The sequence below is a fragment of the Camelus ferus genome, chromosome 3, assembly GCF_009834535.1.
Source record: "Camelus ferus isolate YT-003-E chromosome 3, BCGSAC_Cfer_1.0, whole genome shotgun sequence".
Lineage (NCBI taxonomy): Eukaryota > Metazoa > Chordata > Mammalia > Artiodactyla > Camelidae > Camelus > Camelus ferus.
The window spans coordinates 58,411,200-58,427,583 of NC_045698.1; the positions used below are offsets into that span (position 1 = coordinate 58,411,200).

General features: G+C 32.7%; 1 protein-coding gene across 1 annotated transcript in view; it reads left to right on the plus strand.

Annotated features, from left to right (window-relative positions):
* Positions 1-16,384, plus strand: part of RASA1 (RAS p21 protein activator 1) — a 96,859-nt gene that overhangs the window by 72,749 nt on the left and 7,726 nt on the right. Inside the window, exons 12-21 of the mRNA XM_006187957.3 lie at positions 2,752-2,839; positions 4,861-4,938; positions 7,591-7,748; positions 8,242-8,318; positions 9,641-9,813; positions 10,140-10,299; positions 11,391-11,533; positions 12,990-13,105; positions 13,561-13,647; positions 16,245-16,312. Coding sequence (XP_006188019.3) covers positions 2,752-2,839; positions 4,861-4,938; positions 7,591-7,748; positions 8,242-8,318; positions 9,641-9,813; positions 10,140-10,299; positions 11,391-11,533; positions 12,990-13,105; positions 13,561-13,647; positions 16,245-16,312 — 1,148 coding nt within the window. The remainder of the gene's footprint in view (positions 1-2,751; positions 2,840-4,860; positions 4,939-7,590; positions 7,749-8,241; positions 8,319-9,640; positions 9,814-10,139; positions 10,300-11,390; positions 11,534-12,989; positions 13,106-13,560; positions 13,648-16,244; positions 16,313-16,384) is intronic.

Genomic DNA, 16,384 nt, shown 5'->3' on the forward strand with positions numbered 1-16,384 from the left:
AATTGGTACATAAAACTTGTAGACAGAGAGCTCTCAATAGTGGCCATACTTCAGTACTTTGCTCTGACTTTCTTAGATCATTCAGTTACTCTGAATAGTTACTTTAAGTCATAGTTTTTTATGTTGATTATCAGTGAAGTTACTTTCTTTGTTCATATGTAACATTTAGTTTCATTTTGTTTTTACATTTTTTCTATTAACAAAGAAGTTAAAATTGTTTTCATAAGGGAATTATTTTAAAAAACCCTAATTTAGACTTTTTTTCATTGCTGCCTCTTTACGATCAGTTTTAATGTACTGATATTTGTTTTCACAAAGGACAATTTAGTGATTAAAGCTGAAAAGTCATTAAATTCACAAGATAAAAACAGTAATCTTAATTTAAAAAATTTCAACCCATTAGACCACTTGATAAGAAATGTACTGAATTTAGACAGTTAAACCCAGTAAATCTTCTCTTTCTCAGCTTAAATATTTCATTTGTATAAAAGCTGTTGAAGTAATCATTGGTGCCAAGCACACTGTGTTGGTACTGTACCACTAAAGAACTGGAAGCTCCAAATAAAAGTTTCTTCCCCCTCACCCCCAGCCCCTCCTGGATCTGTTCCTACAGTATCATGTTACACTTGGGAGATTTGTTAGAAGATCATGCAATTAATAGCTAAAGCTAAAGCCAAAACATTTTACAGAGTTGGAAAATTGTTTCACTAGTCAGCATGGAAGTTGACTAAATTTCAGGCCAAAAAGCCGAACAAATAAAAAAGACACACTTTAAATAGTATTAGGTTGCGTTCATGTAGTATTATCAATAAATGCATTGGTGAATCACATCTGTATACAGATCCAGAGATTACATTTTCACTGCAGACTGAGAAGCTATAGACTAATATTAGAGAAACGCTTGGTAGTAAATTATTGGTCATGCAAAGAAGTGCCAAAAAAATTAAGGATAAAGTATTCAAAACAGTAAATGGATCCTTTGAAACAAAAAAGATATTTTGGAAATTTTATTTAAATTTGTGATTAATGGTGAAGTTTCATGATAGGAACATTTAAACTTTTATATCAAAAATTCATTCTGAAAAATAAGCAATACTGAGATGCTCTTATACGTAAATGTTTATCTGTAGAGCTGAATTCTACATTATAGAATTATTAGGTAATTACAGAATTAATATTAACAAGTAATACTACAGAATGGAGACTGATAAAATCCAAGCTGCTTCAGTTGCATGTGTTTTCAGTTTTATGGGAGGAAATGGGATCAGAATACCATTGTGCTGTTTTATACTGAAGTACATAAGCTGTCCACAAGAAGAATTCTGCTAAAGTTTATAATATATAAGAAGAAACTTTGTGCTGAATGATTCTCACTTTGCAGACTGATTGAAGAATAGGTGAGCTTCCTCAAATTTAGAAGTACAACGCAAAAAGATACTAATATGTTCAGACTGCTTAGGAATTCAAAGCAGAAATTCGACATTGGAAAAGTGAGGTTAAAAATGATTCACTAGTAATACTTATTATTATAATCAGAATAATACGAATCTAAAAGAATTAAGAAGACTTACTGTATCTGTGGGAACTAAGCACAGGTTTTTAATTTTAAAAAACTGACTTTTTTCCCAAAGTATGTCAGTTTACCTTCAACCGTATTTTTGTGTGAAATAACCGGGGAGAACCAAGAAACACTGCCAAGGAAAACGGCATCAGCATAGTATCTCCCAGAAGGGAAAAAGACACCTCTGCAAGATAATAGGACTAGTGAAAAATTGGTTGATATCAAATTATATATCATAGTGTGACTATCATACCACAAAAGTAGAAATTGTAGGTGAATGCTGTTGTCTTATTCTTTGTTGTGCTATCAGATTGAAGCAGTCATTGAATATTTATTTCTTGCTTTGGATACGCATAGAACTCAGTACACTGCCTGACCTTTAGCATTTAGGTGACGTCTGATTTGAAAGTTAGTGGCCATCACCAGCAGGAGTGCCCGAGTGCGTGCCACGCCTGTGAAGGAATGCTACCAGCGCTGCTCCTTTGTCTGTTTTCCCTGCAGCTTTAGTTGCACAGCTGTTCAATTTTTCCAGATTATTTTCAGTATATTAACAGGTCCCTAAGCATTGTATTTCTTTATATTAAACTTCTGACTTTAATATTGCTTTACTTTAAAAAGCACAAGTTGACAGACATTTCAGTCATACAGGGAGTTACTACTGTAGCGAATATTTTCATGGGAGTTTTACACATTTATCTTTTATTAGGCTGACTCTTACTGTGGCAGTATTTATTGTTCTAATCTACATTTAGGAAGGATGTTTTTGCTGGACATTAAATTTTAGGTTGGTGATTATTTTCTTTCTGCATTTTAAAGATTTTCTACCTCCCAACATTTTGTCATTCTAATTGTCATTCTAATATCTCTATCTTTTAGAGATAATGTATCTTTTTTTTCTCTTCAGGGTGTACTGTATTTCATCTTTCTTGGGATATTTAAGATTTTTCCTTCCTTTTAAACTGAAAGATTGATAAAGTTTGAGTAGTGCAGACAAAAAGCTTTCTAAAATACATGCAGTTGACATTTTCTTTTCAGTAATCTAGTACAATTGATTATTTCTCTAAATTAAGAATTGTGTTAATTTTATATAAATTATATAATTATACTGTGATTTTTTTTTCTCAAGTTGGGATAAGTGCTGTAGTACTGCTTTTAAAACTTCTAATAACTTTTTTGTTTGTATTTTAAAGGCCAAACTGTTTTCAGATAGTGGTTCAGCACTTTAGTGAAGAACATTACATCTTCTATTTTGCAGGAGAAACTCCAGAACAAGCAGAGGTAAGTTAATTGTTTTATAAACTACTGTAAACTTTTATTTAGCCCATGCTTTCTTGTTAACTAGAATAGAAAACTACTGCATTTAAGATAAAGTGATAAAAAGGATGCCTGAAATCTAATCATCTTTTTATTTTAAGGAATGAGAACTTTCATGTGTAAAAAAATTTTTTTGAAAGAAATGCAGAAAAACGCAGCGAAGGGTTATTAGAAAAACTCCATTTTAAATTGACCTTTAAATACTCTATGCTGTTGAGTTGAGTCCAACTGAGCATGCTCATTTAAAATCCTCTCTGCAGAAAGGTTCTAGATATTCTCAGTACAATCGAAAAGGTAAGCCAGTCAGTTTTGCTAATAAGCATTGTTATTCTTTACTGGGTGAATTCCTTGTCTAAAAATAGAAGTTCAGTCATCACAAGGAAAATATTTGAGGAATTTTCTATTTTTCTTTGTCTAAATATAATGTCTACTTTCAGCACTAGCAATGCCCTTAAAACTTTAATTAAATTTTAAATAATTCTGTGAAGAAATGTTTTAAAAAATCTCCTTTTAAAAATTCTTTGATTTCTTTGAACCATAAAATTCCTGGGATGTTTAGTGGTATTTTGTAGAAATGTGGCCCTACTTCTGCTTATATTCTATGGAAGGAACCTGAAAGTAGTTAAGAGGAGAAAGAAAGTGACTTTGCTGAAAAAAGTTTGCCATCCCTGGATATGCAGCAGAAGCTCTTAAACTGTGGATCCTGGCTCAGGCCCCGACTCATACATTATGAAAATACCTTAGACTGTAGAATAAACTTGATGAATGAGCCGTTATGTTTTATGGCTCATAATTGAATGTCATGTTTCAAATCTTGAAAAAATATCTCAATTGAACACCCATTACTAACTTGAAACACACATGAAACCTGGTTTTGTGGGTATGTATCCCTCATTTTTAGGTGCATAAGTAGGGCTCAGAATATTTTTGTAACTTAGACTTTTTTTTTTAATTTTGGAAATTGAGTTAGGAAAGAAATTTAAACTTCAGTATCTTATCTTTCAGTTATTTTACCATGTTCTCTTTCTAAAGATGTTACACACCTTGATAACATTTTCAGTATGTTTTGCATGCTTCACTTAGATGTATAAATAGAACATTTTCTTATTGTATTTATATATACTCTTTCCATGTTCTGTATTTCCATATATCACTTAAAGTGCAAAAATACCACGAGTATTTCCAGTTTTTGTTACTTTGTTGGCCTGTGGGATCTCTGGTTACTCTCTCCTATTTCTAAAAGCTATGGTAATTGATTTAATCTTACTTTGCTACACTTTAAAGACATTTCCTAAAAACTGACAGTTTATTTAGTTTTATTGAAATAGACAACAAACTAAAGACTTAAGTGAGTGAAGCACTAGTACAGTACATGTTCTAGAAACATGTGTGCCAGATTTTTGATAAACCTAAAATTGTTCTCCTTTCTCCAGAGTACTAAACATTTTAGAATATAGCTGCAGTTTAATTTTAATATTAGACTGAAATATTTCTAAGGCTAATGTTATATTTGAAAGGCTTATAAATAACCCAGAACCCCTTATACATTGCTACCTGTTTCATGATCTAAGGTAAAGATTTGAATGCTTGTCATCAGATCAATCATCACATTATCAGTTGGTTTGCAGTCAGCCAGCCCTCTGGTCACAAAATGTATCAAGTTAAATTCTGCTTTAGGGTGTTTCAGAGTGTAACTGCTTAACTGTCTAAATTTTATTTTTTGGCTAATAAGTGGCCATTCGTTGGTGTACTTAAGATTTAGTGATTCTGCAGTAATAAAATCAGTATTTTACAGAATTATTCTAATTGTTCTACTTTTTTGGAGCACAGGTATATTTAAAGCCAGAATATTCAACGAGTATAGAAATGGTAGTCTAGAGAAGGAAAAAAACTTGAATTTGGGGAAGAAAAGCGAGATTGTGGATTGGAAACTGCATAAACTACTGTATAGTATATTTCTTTGAAATGCTGGGTTTTTTTTGTAGGATTGGATGAAAGGTCTGCAGGCATTTTGCAATTTACGGAAAAGTAGTCCAGGAACATCTAATAAACGCCTGCGTCAGGTGAAACTTCATTTTCTTTGATTTGTGATTATCACAAATTTGCAATTGTGTTTTGCTTTATCACTTTGTTCTTTATTTTTATTTCCATATGAACTATTTTGGGCAACATTTCAAACACTTTGGAATTCTTAACAGAGGTTAATCTTTTCAGGCATTTTAAAGCCATGCTCCCACTTGCTTCAGCAGCAGGAGAAATGGTTATTTCTTTATGAAAAGAGAATTTTTTTTATATACCTGCTGGTTACTTAGTCCATAATGCCATTTTGAATACATACCAAGGACTTTTTTTCTTCCACTTAAAATAACAATACCAAACCGACAATAACAGAAACTATTCTGTTTGGTAGTTTTTAAATATAATTTTTCAAAAAATTATTTTGGCCTGTATCAAAAAAAGTAGAACTAAAGGTATTTTTTGAAAAAGTCATCTGACTGAAAGTACTAATCCCAGTGAACTTTTGGGTTTTGTATTTTACAGTAATTGCTTTTGAAACCTATTGCTTAACTTGTAGGTAGGATCCTGTCTTACCTGAAACCTACCACGTCCTACATGTTCATTTATGGAAAGTTAAGCTAGGCTTTCTCTTTCTTCCTAGGTGGGTGAAGTTAACTTTATACTGTCCATTTCTTTGCTTTTTTTCTTTCAGTTATCCCTAGATAGTTGGAAAAAGTTAGATAAACTTAACATTCTTGGAGTTTTGAGGAAAGTTTGGTACAGTATTTATCAACCAAAGTGGCTCTGGTTTTATTTATGGGAATTTCCAGTAAGCTCGGTGCATTTAACATACCATTCTATTGGAAGTGAATAAATGGTCATTATTCTTGCTTTTATTTCTTCTAGGAGAAAATTTTTGAGATGTATGTCAGATGTTTTGCCTATATTTTCCTCTAGGAGGTTAATTGTATCTTGTCTTATGTTTAAGTCTTTGATCCATTTTGAGTTGATTTTTGTGTATGGTGTAAGGGAGTGTTCTAGCTTCATTGCTTTACATGCTGCTTCCAGTTTTCCCAACACCATTTGCTGAAGAGACTGTCTTTATTCCAATGTATATTCTTGCCTCCTTTGTCGAAGATGAGTTGACCAAAAGCTTGTGGGTTCATTTCTGGGCTCTCTATTCTGTTCCCTCGGTCTATATGTCTGTTTTTGTGCCAATACCATGCTGTCTTGATGACTGTAGCTCTATAGTATTGTCTGAAGTCTGGGAGAGTTACTCCTCCAGCCTCTTTCTTTCTCTTCAGTAATGCTTTGGCAATTCTACGTCTTTGATGGTTCCATATAAATTTTATTATGATTTGTTCTAGTTCTGTGAAATATGTCCTGGGTAATTTGCTAGGGATTGCATTAAATCTGTAGATTGCCTTGGGCATTGTGACCATTTTAACAATATTGATTCTTCCAACCCAAGAGCATGGGATATCTTTCCATTTTTTAGAGTCTTCTTTAATTTCCTTCAATGGTTTATAGTTTTCTATGCATTATTCTTTCACCTCCTTGGTTAGATTTATTCCTAGGTATTTTATTACTTTGGGTTCTATTTTAAAGGCATTGTTTGTTTACTTTCTTCTTCTGTTGATTCATCATTAGTGTAAAGAAATGCAACTGATTTTTGAACGTTAATCTTGTAACCTACCCTGCTGAATTCTTCGATCAGCTCTAGCCATTATTTAGATGGCTGCAAGTAGTTACATTCCCTAGAACCAGGAATTCTGACCCTTTCCCTGGGAATGTTTAATTATATTCATAATTGCTGCATATTTTAACACTTTGTAAGCTAGGGAAAGCATATTTTAACACTTTGTAAGCTAGGGAAAATCAGATCGAATTTTTATAGATTGCATCTTGTGTGGAATTTTAGGCACGAAATTATTTGTAGGTACAATATGATGAAATCATGATATAAGAGCTGACATCTCTTGAGCCCTTTTTATGTGCCAGGTATTCTTCTTTGTGCTTCTGTACATATCATTTCTAATCTTTACAGCAACTTGCAGTGTTGATTTTATCCTTATTTTATATCTGAGGAAGGTGAGGCTCAGAGAAACTGACTTGTCCAAGGCCACACAAGTAGTAGGTGGCAAAGAGGGAAAGAAAACTTGATGCTGGAAGATAGATGGTCTAAGTTTTGGTATTAAAATTGAAAAGTAACTTAGCTTCTTTGGATCTATATCCTTTTTTGTAAAATGAGAAGGTAGAATCAGTGTTTTGAAAGTATTTTCCCACTGTAGAACCCTATATAGAAATAAAATCTTCCATATGAACATTCTATAACATTAGATTTTGGTTTGGGTGGTGACAGTTGTTTACTTAAATTAATAATCTTCATCTCAGCTTCATTTTCTCTGAACCATTGTTTCATAGTAGAAAATGTATATTTCATTATTTCTTCACGAATATAATTGGAGGAATAACTTGTAAAATAAAATTGCATTTATGTAAGTGGGAAGAATTATATTAAATGCTTGAATGTTGTATCTTATGTCTTGTAAAAGGGAAAATACAACTGAAGGTCATGTTTTCTGGGAAAAAAAGGGGACCATATGGGATTTTTCTGGGAAAAATCACCATTTGGGGTTTTTATTGTATAATAATTGCCTTTGAAACCTAATGCATAATTCTTGAAATCTGGGGTAACAATTTTGTGTTTTCTTTAGGTCAGCAGTCTTGTTTTACATATTGAAGAAGCCCATAAACTCCCAGTAAAACATTTTACTAATCCATATTGTAACATCTACCTGAATAGTGTCCAGGTAGCAAAAACTCATGCAAGGGAAGGGCAAAACCCCGTGTGGTCAGAAGAGTTTGTCTTTGAGTAAGTCTTATTTTATCATTATATCAGATGATTTTCTTCTATGATAATGCATTTTTTTTTTTTTTTTTTGACTCTATCTAAACCATTTAGAACAAGGTGCCAAGTCCAGACATGTTAATTAATACATATATTTTTTTCTATTGTATTTGTTCACTTTTATCTTCAAAGTACTATGTCCTTGGTTTTTCACCGTGTTATTAATATGAATTACCATTACTGACAAATCCAAAAACATTTACTAACATATACATATGAAATGTTTTAGTGTTTCCGGATTTATTCAAGGACGTTGAAGATGTTAGGGAAAATGTGATTTGCTTGTCTGTCTTCCTGTGCACAGATAATAAAGTGTGTTTTGAATCTAGTTTTAAATCTAGCACATTCAACTGGGTTAGTAGCAGAAACAAGTGGCTTATTTGTTAATAGGAATAAAGGGATTAGATAATTTGATGCCAGGACATTTTCTTAATTCTTTTTCTCCTTGCTCCTTTAGTGATCTTCCTCCTGACATCAACAGATTTGAAATAACTCTTAGTAATAAAACAAAGAAAAGCAAAGATCCTGATATCTGTAAGTTGATACAGAAATTGCTTTCTAAAGGAAAAAAGCATGCTTTATGTACTTTTGAAGCTCATAATAAAATACAGTCTAAAATGGATATTAAAAAATAGATATGTAAGTAGTATAGCTTGAGATAGTTTCTTTTTGTACTTTTAAAAGTATTGATTGTTGAGAAAAGAATGTATCTAAGAAAGAAAGAAAAGAAGACCAAAATGGCTAAACAGTATATACCGTAAACTTAAGCCCTTAAGATTAAAGTGTGACTCTATTCACCCAGCTCTCCCCAGTGAATAAGAAGAATGAAAAAGTAGTAACGGTGGTCATCTTTCTGTGGTGCCCCTGTGCCTTCTTCCTACTTTCTAGGTTTCTCCTCCTTTCTAAACTTTGCATGTAAATGAAAAAAAAAATCTATTAAAATTTTTTTCTTTCAACTAGAGTACACAATTCACTTGTGGTAGTCAGTCTTGTTCTTAGTAGCAAAACTTCTCCCAGCCTGTTTCTGAAAAAGGGGGCAGTGGGATTTAGCAATTCACATCAGTGTGAATTAGGCTAATACCTTCTTACAAGGCAGGCTTAGGGAAAAAAGTAGTACGTGTTAACACAAAGAATCAAAGCTTGAATGTTTTGCTATAAATAATGTTTGTTCTGTAATTTCTGTACTATTTAAATGTTCAGTATTTTTTAGTGGTTCCCATTACTTTTAAGATAAAATCTAACCCCGTAGTAATGATACAGAAGAAATGCCCTTTGCTGATCCACTCCTGCCCCTTCTTACTCTAATCTTTGTATATCCTTCTCTCCAACTATACCAGCTTTCTTACAGTTCTTAAATCATCCATGGATTTTAAAACCATCCACCATACCTTCTGTTCAGACTGTGCACGCACTCTCTCTCTGTGTTTCTGCTTCGTTACACCTCCATATCCTTGTGCAGTCAGATTAAGGGTTACTTACTTGGAAGGGATTTTTAACCTCTACAGGCTGAACTAGGTATTATTTCTCTGTACTTCAGTAGCATGAACCACTGTTACAGCCTTATCACACTCTACCATAATTGATTTCTTTCCTCCTTGGCTAGACTGAGACCTCCCTGCAAGTCAGAGACCATGTCTTAATTATGTCTGCATCACACATCCCTGCCTGTCAAAGACACATAGTAGGCATTCAGTAAATGAAGGAAATAGCATTGAGTATTGAATTTAGTACTGAAAACTCCTTCAATAAAAAGCATATAACACTATAGAGAAGTCAGAACATTGGGAAAGTTTGTTTGTGTAACTAATTAATGTCATCTTTTTAGGCAGTAATCATTTGATGTTTTTCTCTCAAAGTATTTATGCGCTGCCAGTTGAGCCGGTTACAGAAAGGCCATGCCACAGACGAATGGTTTTTGCTCAGCTCCCATATACCATTAAAAGGTATTGAACCAGGATCTCTGCGTGTCCGAGCACGATACTCCATGGAAAAGATCATGCCAGAAGAAGAGTACAGTGAATTTAAAGAGGTATTGAAGTTGTTTACCAGTCTTAACTATTTTTAATGGCATTATCAGAAATATTTAATTTTTAGCAAGAGTCATTGAGTTAAATATAGTAATTTCATAATTCAGTGGTACACTGATAGGCAGAGAAGGTTGGAAAGTCTTGTAGTTTGACAGTGTTCTTAAGAGGATATAAACGTGTAGGCTCCAAACTCACTGTATTCTTAAAACATTTATTCAATAGAACATATTCTTAAGTATAAGAATACTTAAAAACATATTTCCTCTTAATCTTATTGAGAATGCTTATGCTGTATACTTTCAACAATCTTTTTTGATGTCATTTTTAGCTTGTACTGCAAAAGGAGCTTCATGTAGTCTATGCTTTATCACATGTATGTGGACAGGACCGAACACTACTGGCTAGCATCCTACTGAGGATTTTTCTTCATGAAAAGCTTGAATCATTGTTGTTATGTACACTAAATGACAGAGAAATAAGCATGGAAGGTATAGTATGGATATTAGTGTGATACTTTTAAAAATTGCGTTAATAATTAGATTTTATATATCAAGTATATATGGACTCTATCTTAGAATATATTAAACAGTTAAATCATCTTACAAAATAAGTTATTCTGTTTTTTCCTTAAACATTACAGTTGGAATATCAGTTCTGATTCTAATACTGGCTAGTATTGCAGGGGGTTAATATATAATACAAATTTCTGTCATCGCAAATTAGTATTGGAAGCTGTAAGAAAATGACTTGTGTCCAAATCAATGGCTCACAGTGCTTGATTATTAAGAATAGTTTGGTATACTTACCACGTTCTCTTGTTTATTTTTTGCTTACAAATTCATTGCACAGAAGTTGGGGGTCAGCTGCATTTTACTTCTAGCTTCTCTAGATAGGTAGTTCCCAGGCAGCACAGCCGGACACAGTGCTTTGTGCCAGCTTACAGATACGTCAGAATAACCCATTTCCAACCAGCACTTTGACTCAGTAATGATACTTGTTTCTGGGTTCCCCAGATAAACTGTAAAACCCTAACCCTATGTTTCTTCCTAATCATAGAAAATGTAAAAATATGTATATTTGTCAGTAAAGATAAAGTGGTGGTACATATTTTACACTGAGACTGTCTTTTCTGGCAATATTGTATTTAGGATTTTATTAAAAGTCATTAATAGCAAAATGTTTTAGGCTAACAAGTTGATTTATACTGGGATTTTATGTTACATTCTTGTTTAGAAATTAACTCAGATTTATCAAAGCACAGGCTCAGTGGACAGTAAAGCTGGATTCTTGTCCTACTTTTGTTACTAGTTAGCTTTTTTAGTCTTAGACAAATCATAACCATCTGAATCATTTTTCATGTAAACATGGCAGTGTCAATCCCTTCTGTTTATGATCAGGTGAAGTGTAATAAAAAGTCTTTTGAAGAGTCAAGTTTATACAAATATAGGATGTCATTATAATTAATACTTTAAGGCTGCAGGCAACTGGTTGAGGAAAAAATGAGTTCATTTAATTTCCAATTTGGTTCACATTAGTACAGTCCTTTACAAATAATCTTTTCATATAAATATTTATGTAGATGAAGCCACTACCCTATTTCGAGCCACAACACTTGCGAGCACCTTGATGGAACAGTATATGAAAGCCACTGCTACACAGTTTGTTCATCACGCTTTGAAAGACTCCATCTTAAAGATAATGGAAAGCAAGCAATCTTGCGAGGTGAGTAATGTTTTAAGTATTTCAGCAGAGTGTATTATAGGTAATGCTTTATAGCTAATTACACTTTAAGGAAAACATATTAGCTGTATGAAACTATCAAAGCAGTTACACCTTTTGTAATACATTTAGAAAAATGTTATGCAAAACAGACTTTTAAAAAAGATATACTTTATTTTGGGATTAAAAGTCTCAAACTGCATCAGAAATATGTAGAAGTACTTAATCATATTGCTTCTGTACTAATGATAAAGTATGTGCTAATTTCAGAAAGTGCGTAACATAAATTGAAGTTTATTTAGAGACTTCAGTTGTGTAGGTTTTATGTGGCACTTCATAATAACATCTAGGTTTGTTCTTGAAAGTTTTTGTTGGGGGGTGAGAAGGGCGGGGGTATAATATAATCCCTTCAAAAGCAAATAAAAACATCCTTTTGGGATTAATTATTAAGGCTTCAATGTAAATTCATAACAAACCATTGAGATAGAGTGGAATCTCACATGGCTGTTCTATCATTTTATTTTGAAGGTAGAGCAACTATAGAGGGAAGATATTAAATATATTTTTAGCTCTGATAACAAAATTAATAAAGTAAGGAATTGCTTTTGATAATGTATACTGGGGGAGCAGTCATGTTAATTCTGAACTTGTCAATTTTTACTAATAAACCTAAAGCAAAGATACTGGTAATTTAGTGTTGAAAACCTGGGGTTAGCACCATAGTTGGCCTAACTGTAAAGGATACAGAAATGCAGCAAGTCTGCAGAGAGTCTCTGGATGTTGAATGCAGGCTAGGGAGTGTAAATTCCTGTACGTAATTCTACTCCATTGATTCTAGATCAAAACTCTTAGCCTTCAGAGGTTATGGGCAGTTTTGAGAAAGGATCATGATTCCACCTGAGGCACTTGGTATTTTATTAGTCATTTAAAAAGTCTTATTCAGGAAAACCTTTCTACTTTGATCAGTTTTTTCCCTCAAATAAATAGAATTAAGGTAGACTTTATCATAATAATATATGGTGATCTTTCTTGTCATTTAAATATATTTGTGAGTATGTGGCCCTAAAGTTGGATGTTTTTTATCTTCTAGTTGGGAATATATTTAAAATAAAGTCTAATACAATTTTGTGTGCCTGTAAAAAATCTATGGTTAAATGTAAATGAATAAAAGAAAACTTTATTGCTGGTATTAACCTGAAAGCAACTGCAAATTGTTGAATAACCATGGCTTGTTCTTCAGTTGACTAATTGGGAATTAATGGTAACAAGCCCATTGGAAGGAATTCCATAGAGCAGCCTACTTGAAATTGCTGTTTATCCCCTTCACCCCCACCACCAAAAGGACTAATACAGATTGACAAATGGAAAAATAGCCTTGAAAACAACTGTTTGATTACCTTGATTCATTTGCATTTATTATTGCCAAGATGCATTTATATTGATTTATTCCTTCTCTTAGTTAAGTCCATCAAAGTTAGAAAAAAATGAAGATGTGAACACTAATTTAGCACACCTATTGAACATACTTTCAGAGCTTGTGGAGAAAATATTCATGGCTTCAGAAATACTTCCACCGTAAGTGGTGAACTTTTAATTTGACAAGAAATCGTGTATCTGCATTTTGAAAAATTTGTATTTCTAAAATATGTGTAAGTTTTCCCACTGTCCTGATGTTATTATATTCTGAAAAAATTCAAGAGTTTTTCATCTTTACACAATGAATTATTTAAGGAAAAGGAATGACTTAAATCAATGTGAAATATTTGTATCAAAATAAATCATGTTTTTATACAGGCTACTGTGTCTGGTTTATCTAGTAACTTGGGGAATGAACAGAAGCTTATAGTCTCAGATTTGAGGAGGTCATAAGTCCTCCTTAATTCTTTGCTAAATGTCATTACTTGTAGCAGAGTACTTTTTTGGGGGAAAAGGCCAGTTGCCTTCGTATTTCATAAATTAAGCTTTTGGTTGCAGTGAGATCAGTATTTTCACTTGCTTTCTGTATTGAAATGATTCTGTTCTTTTGGCAGGACACTGAGGTATATTTATGGATGTTTACAGAAATCTGTCCAGCACAAGTGGCCTACAAATACCACCATGAGGACAAGAGTTGTCAGGTAAGAGTCATCAGTTGATTTGTTAAATCATTTATGGAGCATGCACTGATAGTCTTCAATTTTCAGCTATCCACTTGACTAACAATATACAATTCAAGACCTTTTTTCTTTTATTTTTATGTCAGAACTCTGTTGAATATTTTATGAGTTCAGATAGCTTTTAAGCTAGAACTTACTGTGTTTTGTTTTGTTCTGTTCTTTAAGTTGCTATGAGATACTTAGCTACCTTTTGCATTTTCTAAAAACCTGAACATTCTTTTATAGTCAGTTAACTATTTGGGATTTTTTTTTTAACTTACAGAATGCGGTTAAAAGCTATATAGCCAATAAAATCTGTAGCTAATTTCATATATTACCTTTTATACACACATACACATGTATATGTGTATATATGCATATACATATAGACACAAGAAGAGGGATGGAGGAGAGAGAGAGAAAGAGAGAAAGATTGGTTTGTGCTAAATAGGATGAGCAATGATTGAACCATTTAGATATTGGTTGGTTTCTAACAGTCTGGGACTTGGGGTTAATCTCCAACCAGAGTTCTGAAGCTCTTTCCATCTGCTCATTGTGCAGTAATTAGGAGTTGCTTTGTCAAGTCAGAATTTTGTAGTCCCCCTTATATAAGGGGACTTTTAAAAAAATTATCATTTTAACTTACTTTTCCAATGAGGAGGCAGATCTGTAGAGATTAAATTGTTTGCTAAGGTTCTCTGTAACTTTCTATATAAAATTAGTGGCTAAGGCAAAACTTCTAAGACCCAAACTAATATCCTTAACACCCTTGCAGGCTTTTGTTAAGCATACCCAACCCATTCAGGACAGTAGGAAATTAGTGCAAAAGCATCAGAGAATACAGCAGTCTAATAATATAATTCATTACATAATATAATAATAATAATATAAACTATTACATAGAATATATGCTGCCAGTCATGTTGTATACCATAAAAAAATTGGGCAGCTACTGAAGACACCAGTATCATACAATTAGTTTTGAAAATGTGTGTTAATCCTGCCCCCAACCTAAATTTCATAAGGAGGCTTCTACTCTTTTTACAGATAAAATCTCTCTTGGTTAGTATAGGACATAAATATTTATGAATTGTAGATTCTGTATTTCTTGGCTTTAGTAGTGATTGAGAGGACTAGAGAAGAATTACAAGCACATACTGTTTCAGCACAGTTGTGTCTGATGTAAATGAAAAGTGTTCTATACACTATAAGTTTCAAACAAGTATAACTGTTGAGCAGACAGCAGGAAATTCTGTTATGTGGATTGTGTGGATATTATGGCCAAGGTGGTGGTTTCTATTCCTAGTTAAGCTTTTGAATATATGTGTAGACACCTAGTATCCCTCAGATCCCCTCTAAAAATGCAGAGAAAGTAGATCTGCACACTGAAAATTCTTCTATGGTTCGATGTTGCTAGGTTGTATTTCAGATTCAAAGACCTATTTAAGTATCAAAATGTTTCTAAGCAGAATTTATGCAAGATTCTTCATAAATCAGTTTAAAAGAAATTAAATTTAGTTAGTTGTTTTATATTAATTGGAATAAATGCTGTCTGAGAAGCAACATACTGATTTTCTAAGATTCCCCCAAACTAAGAAACAACATTGTTGGGAGGTAAATGCTGAGAAGTTGGATTATTCACTAATAGAGAACAGAGACTGTCAGTTATTTTTTAATCTCTACAAGGAATTTTATCAACTTGGAAAGAATGCTTGTCTTTACAAGGGCCAGGTGAGAGGTCAATTATTAGTGTAGATTCCTCTTAAGAGGAAATTAGAGAAGCATTATCTACATGAGGACATATACTCTAATGTAACTGAAGCAGGCAGACTAGGAATAGCTATATGTTTGTAGTTTTACTTTGTACATTGTTCCCAGAGTGAGATTAGCAGATAAAACCACTTTTATACTGATTTTTGGTTTTGCTATTAATATTTTGTAATTTGAGAACTTTTTTAAACTTTAGAGAGCCTAATGTCTTTTCTTTGTCTTAAAAACTCAGCATTCTATTGTATACGTTTTCATTTATCAAGATGTCACTTTTTTCCCTTGTACAATGGATTCTTAATTTTTATATGACTCAACAAAATCAGTATAACCAACTCGATTTGTAACAGACTTTACTGGGCTGTTCTGTTTAAAGAAAGGAAGATGGAGAACTGAGAATGTTAGTTTTAGGACCTTACAGGACTTTGTATCTATTAAAAAGGTTTATTTGTACTCCTACGGTATTTCAGGAGTTTTTAGTGCTCCTAAGGACACTAGTTCTTCAAAGTAAGTATAAAATGCACTAGTAGCTTGGAATAAATCAAGACAGCAAATGCAACTAAATATAACTTAAATCTTCCAAAAGTAAATCCAAAATTCTAAATTTAGGAAAAATGAGTAATATATTAAAGAAGCAGGTATGTATGTTCTTGAAAGTAAGATACTTCAGCTAAAAATAAAGCTGTGTATTTGGGCTTACCTACATAGTTCAAAGTTCACGGTTCTACAAGTATTAAAATTTTTGTTTATATTATTTTAATGTAACATATTATAGTAGTTCTCTAAAAAAAAAAAATTTCCCTCCCATTCAGTGGTTTTGTTTTCCTTCGACTTATCTGTCCTGCCATCCTGAATCCCCGGATGTTTAATATCATCTCAGGTAATCAGCTTTTGATAAATTTGAAATTAGAAAAATTAGTATAAAGTTTAAAACTATTAAGATTACTTTTCT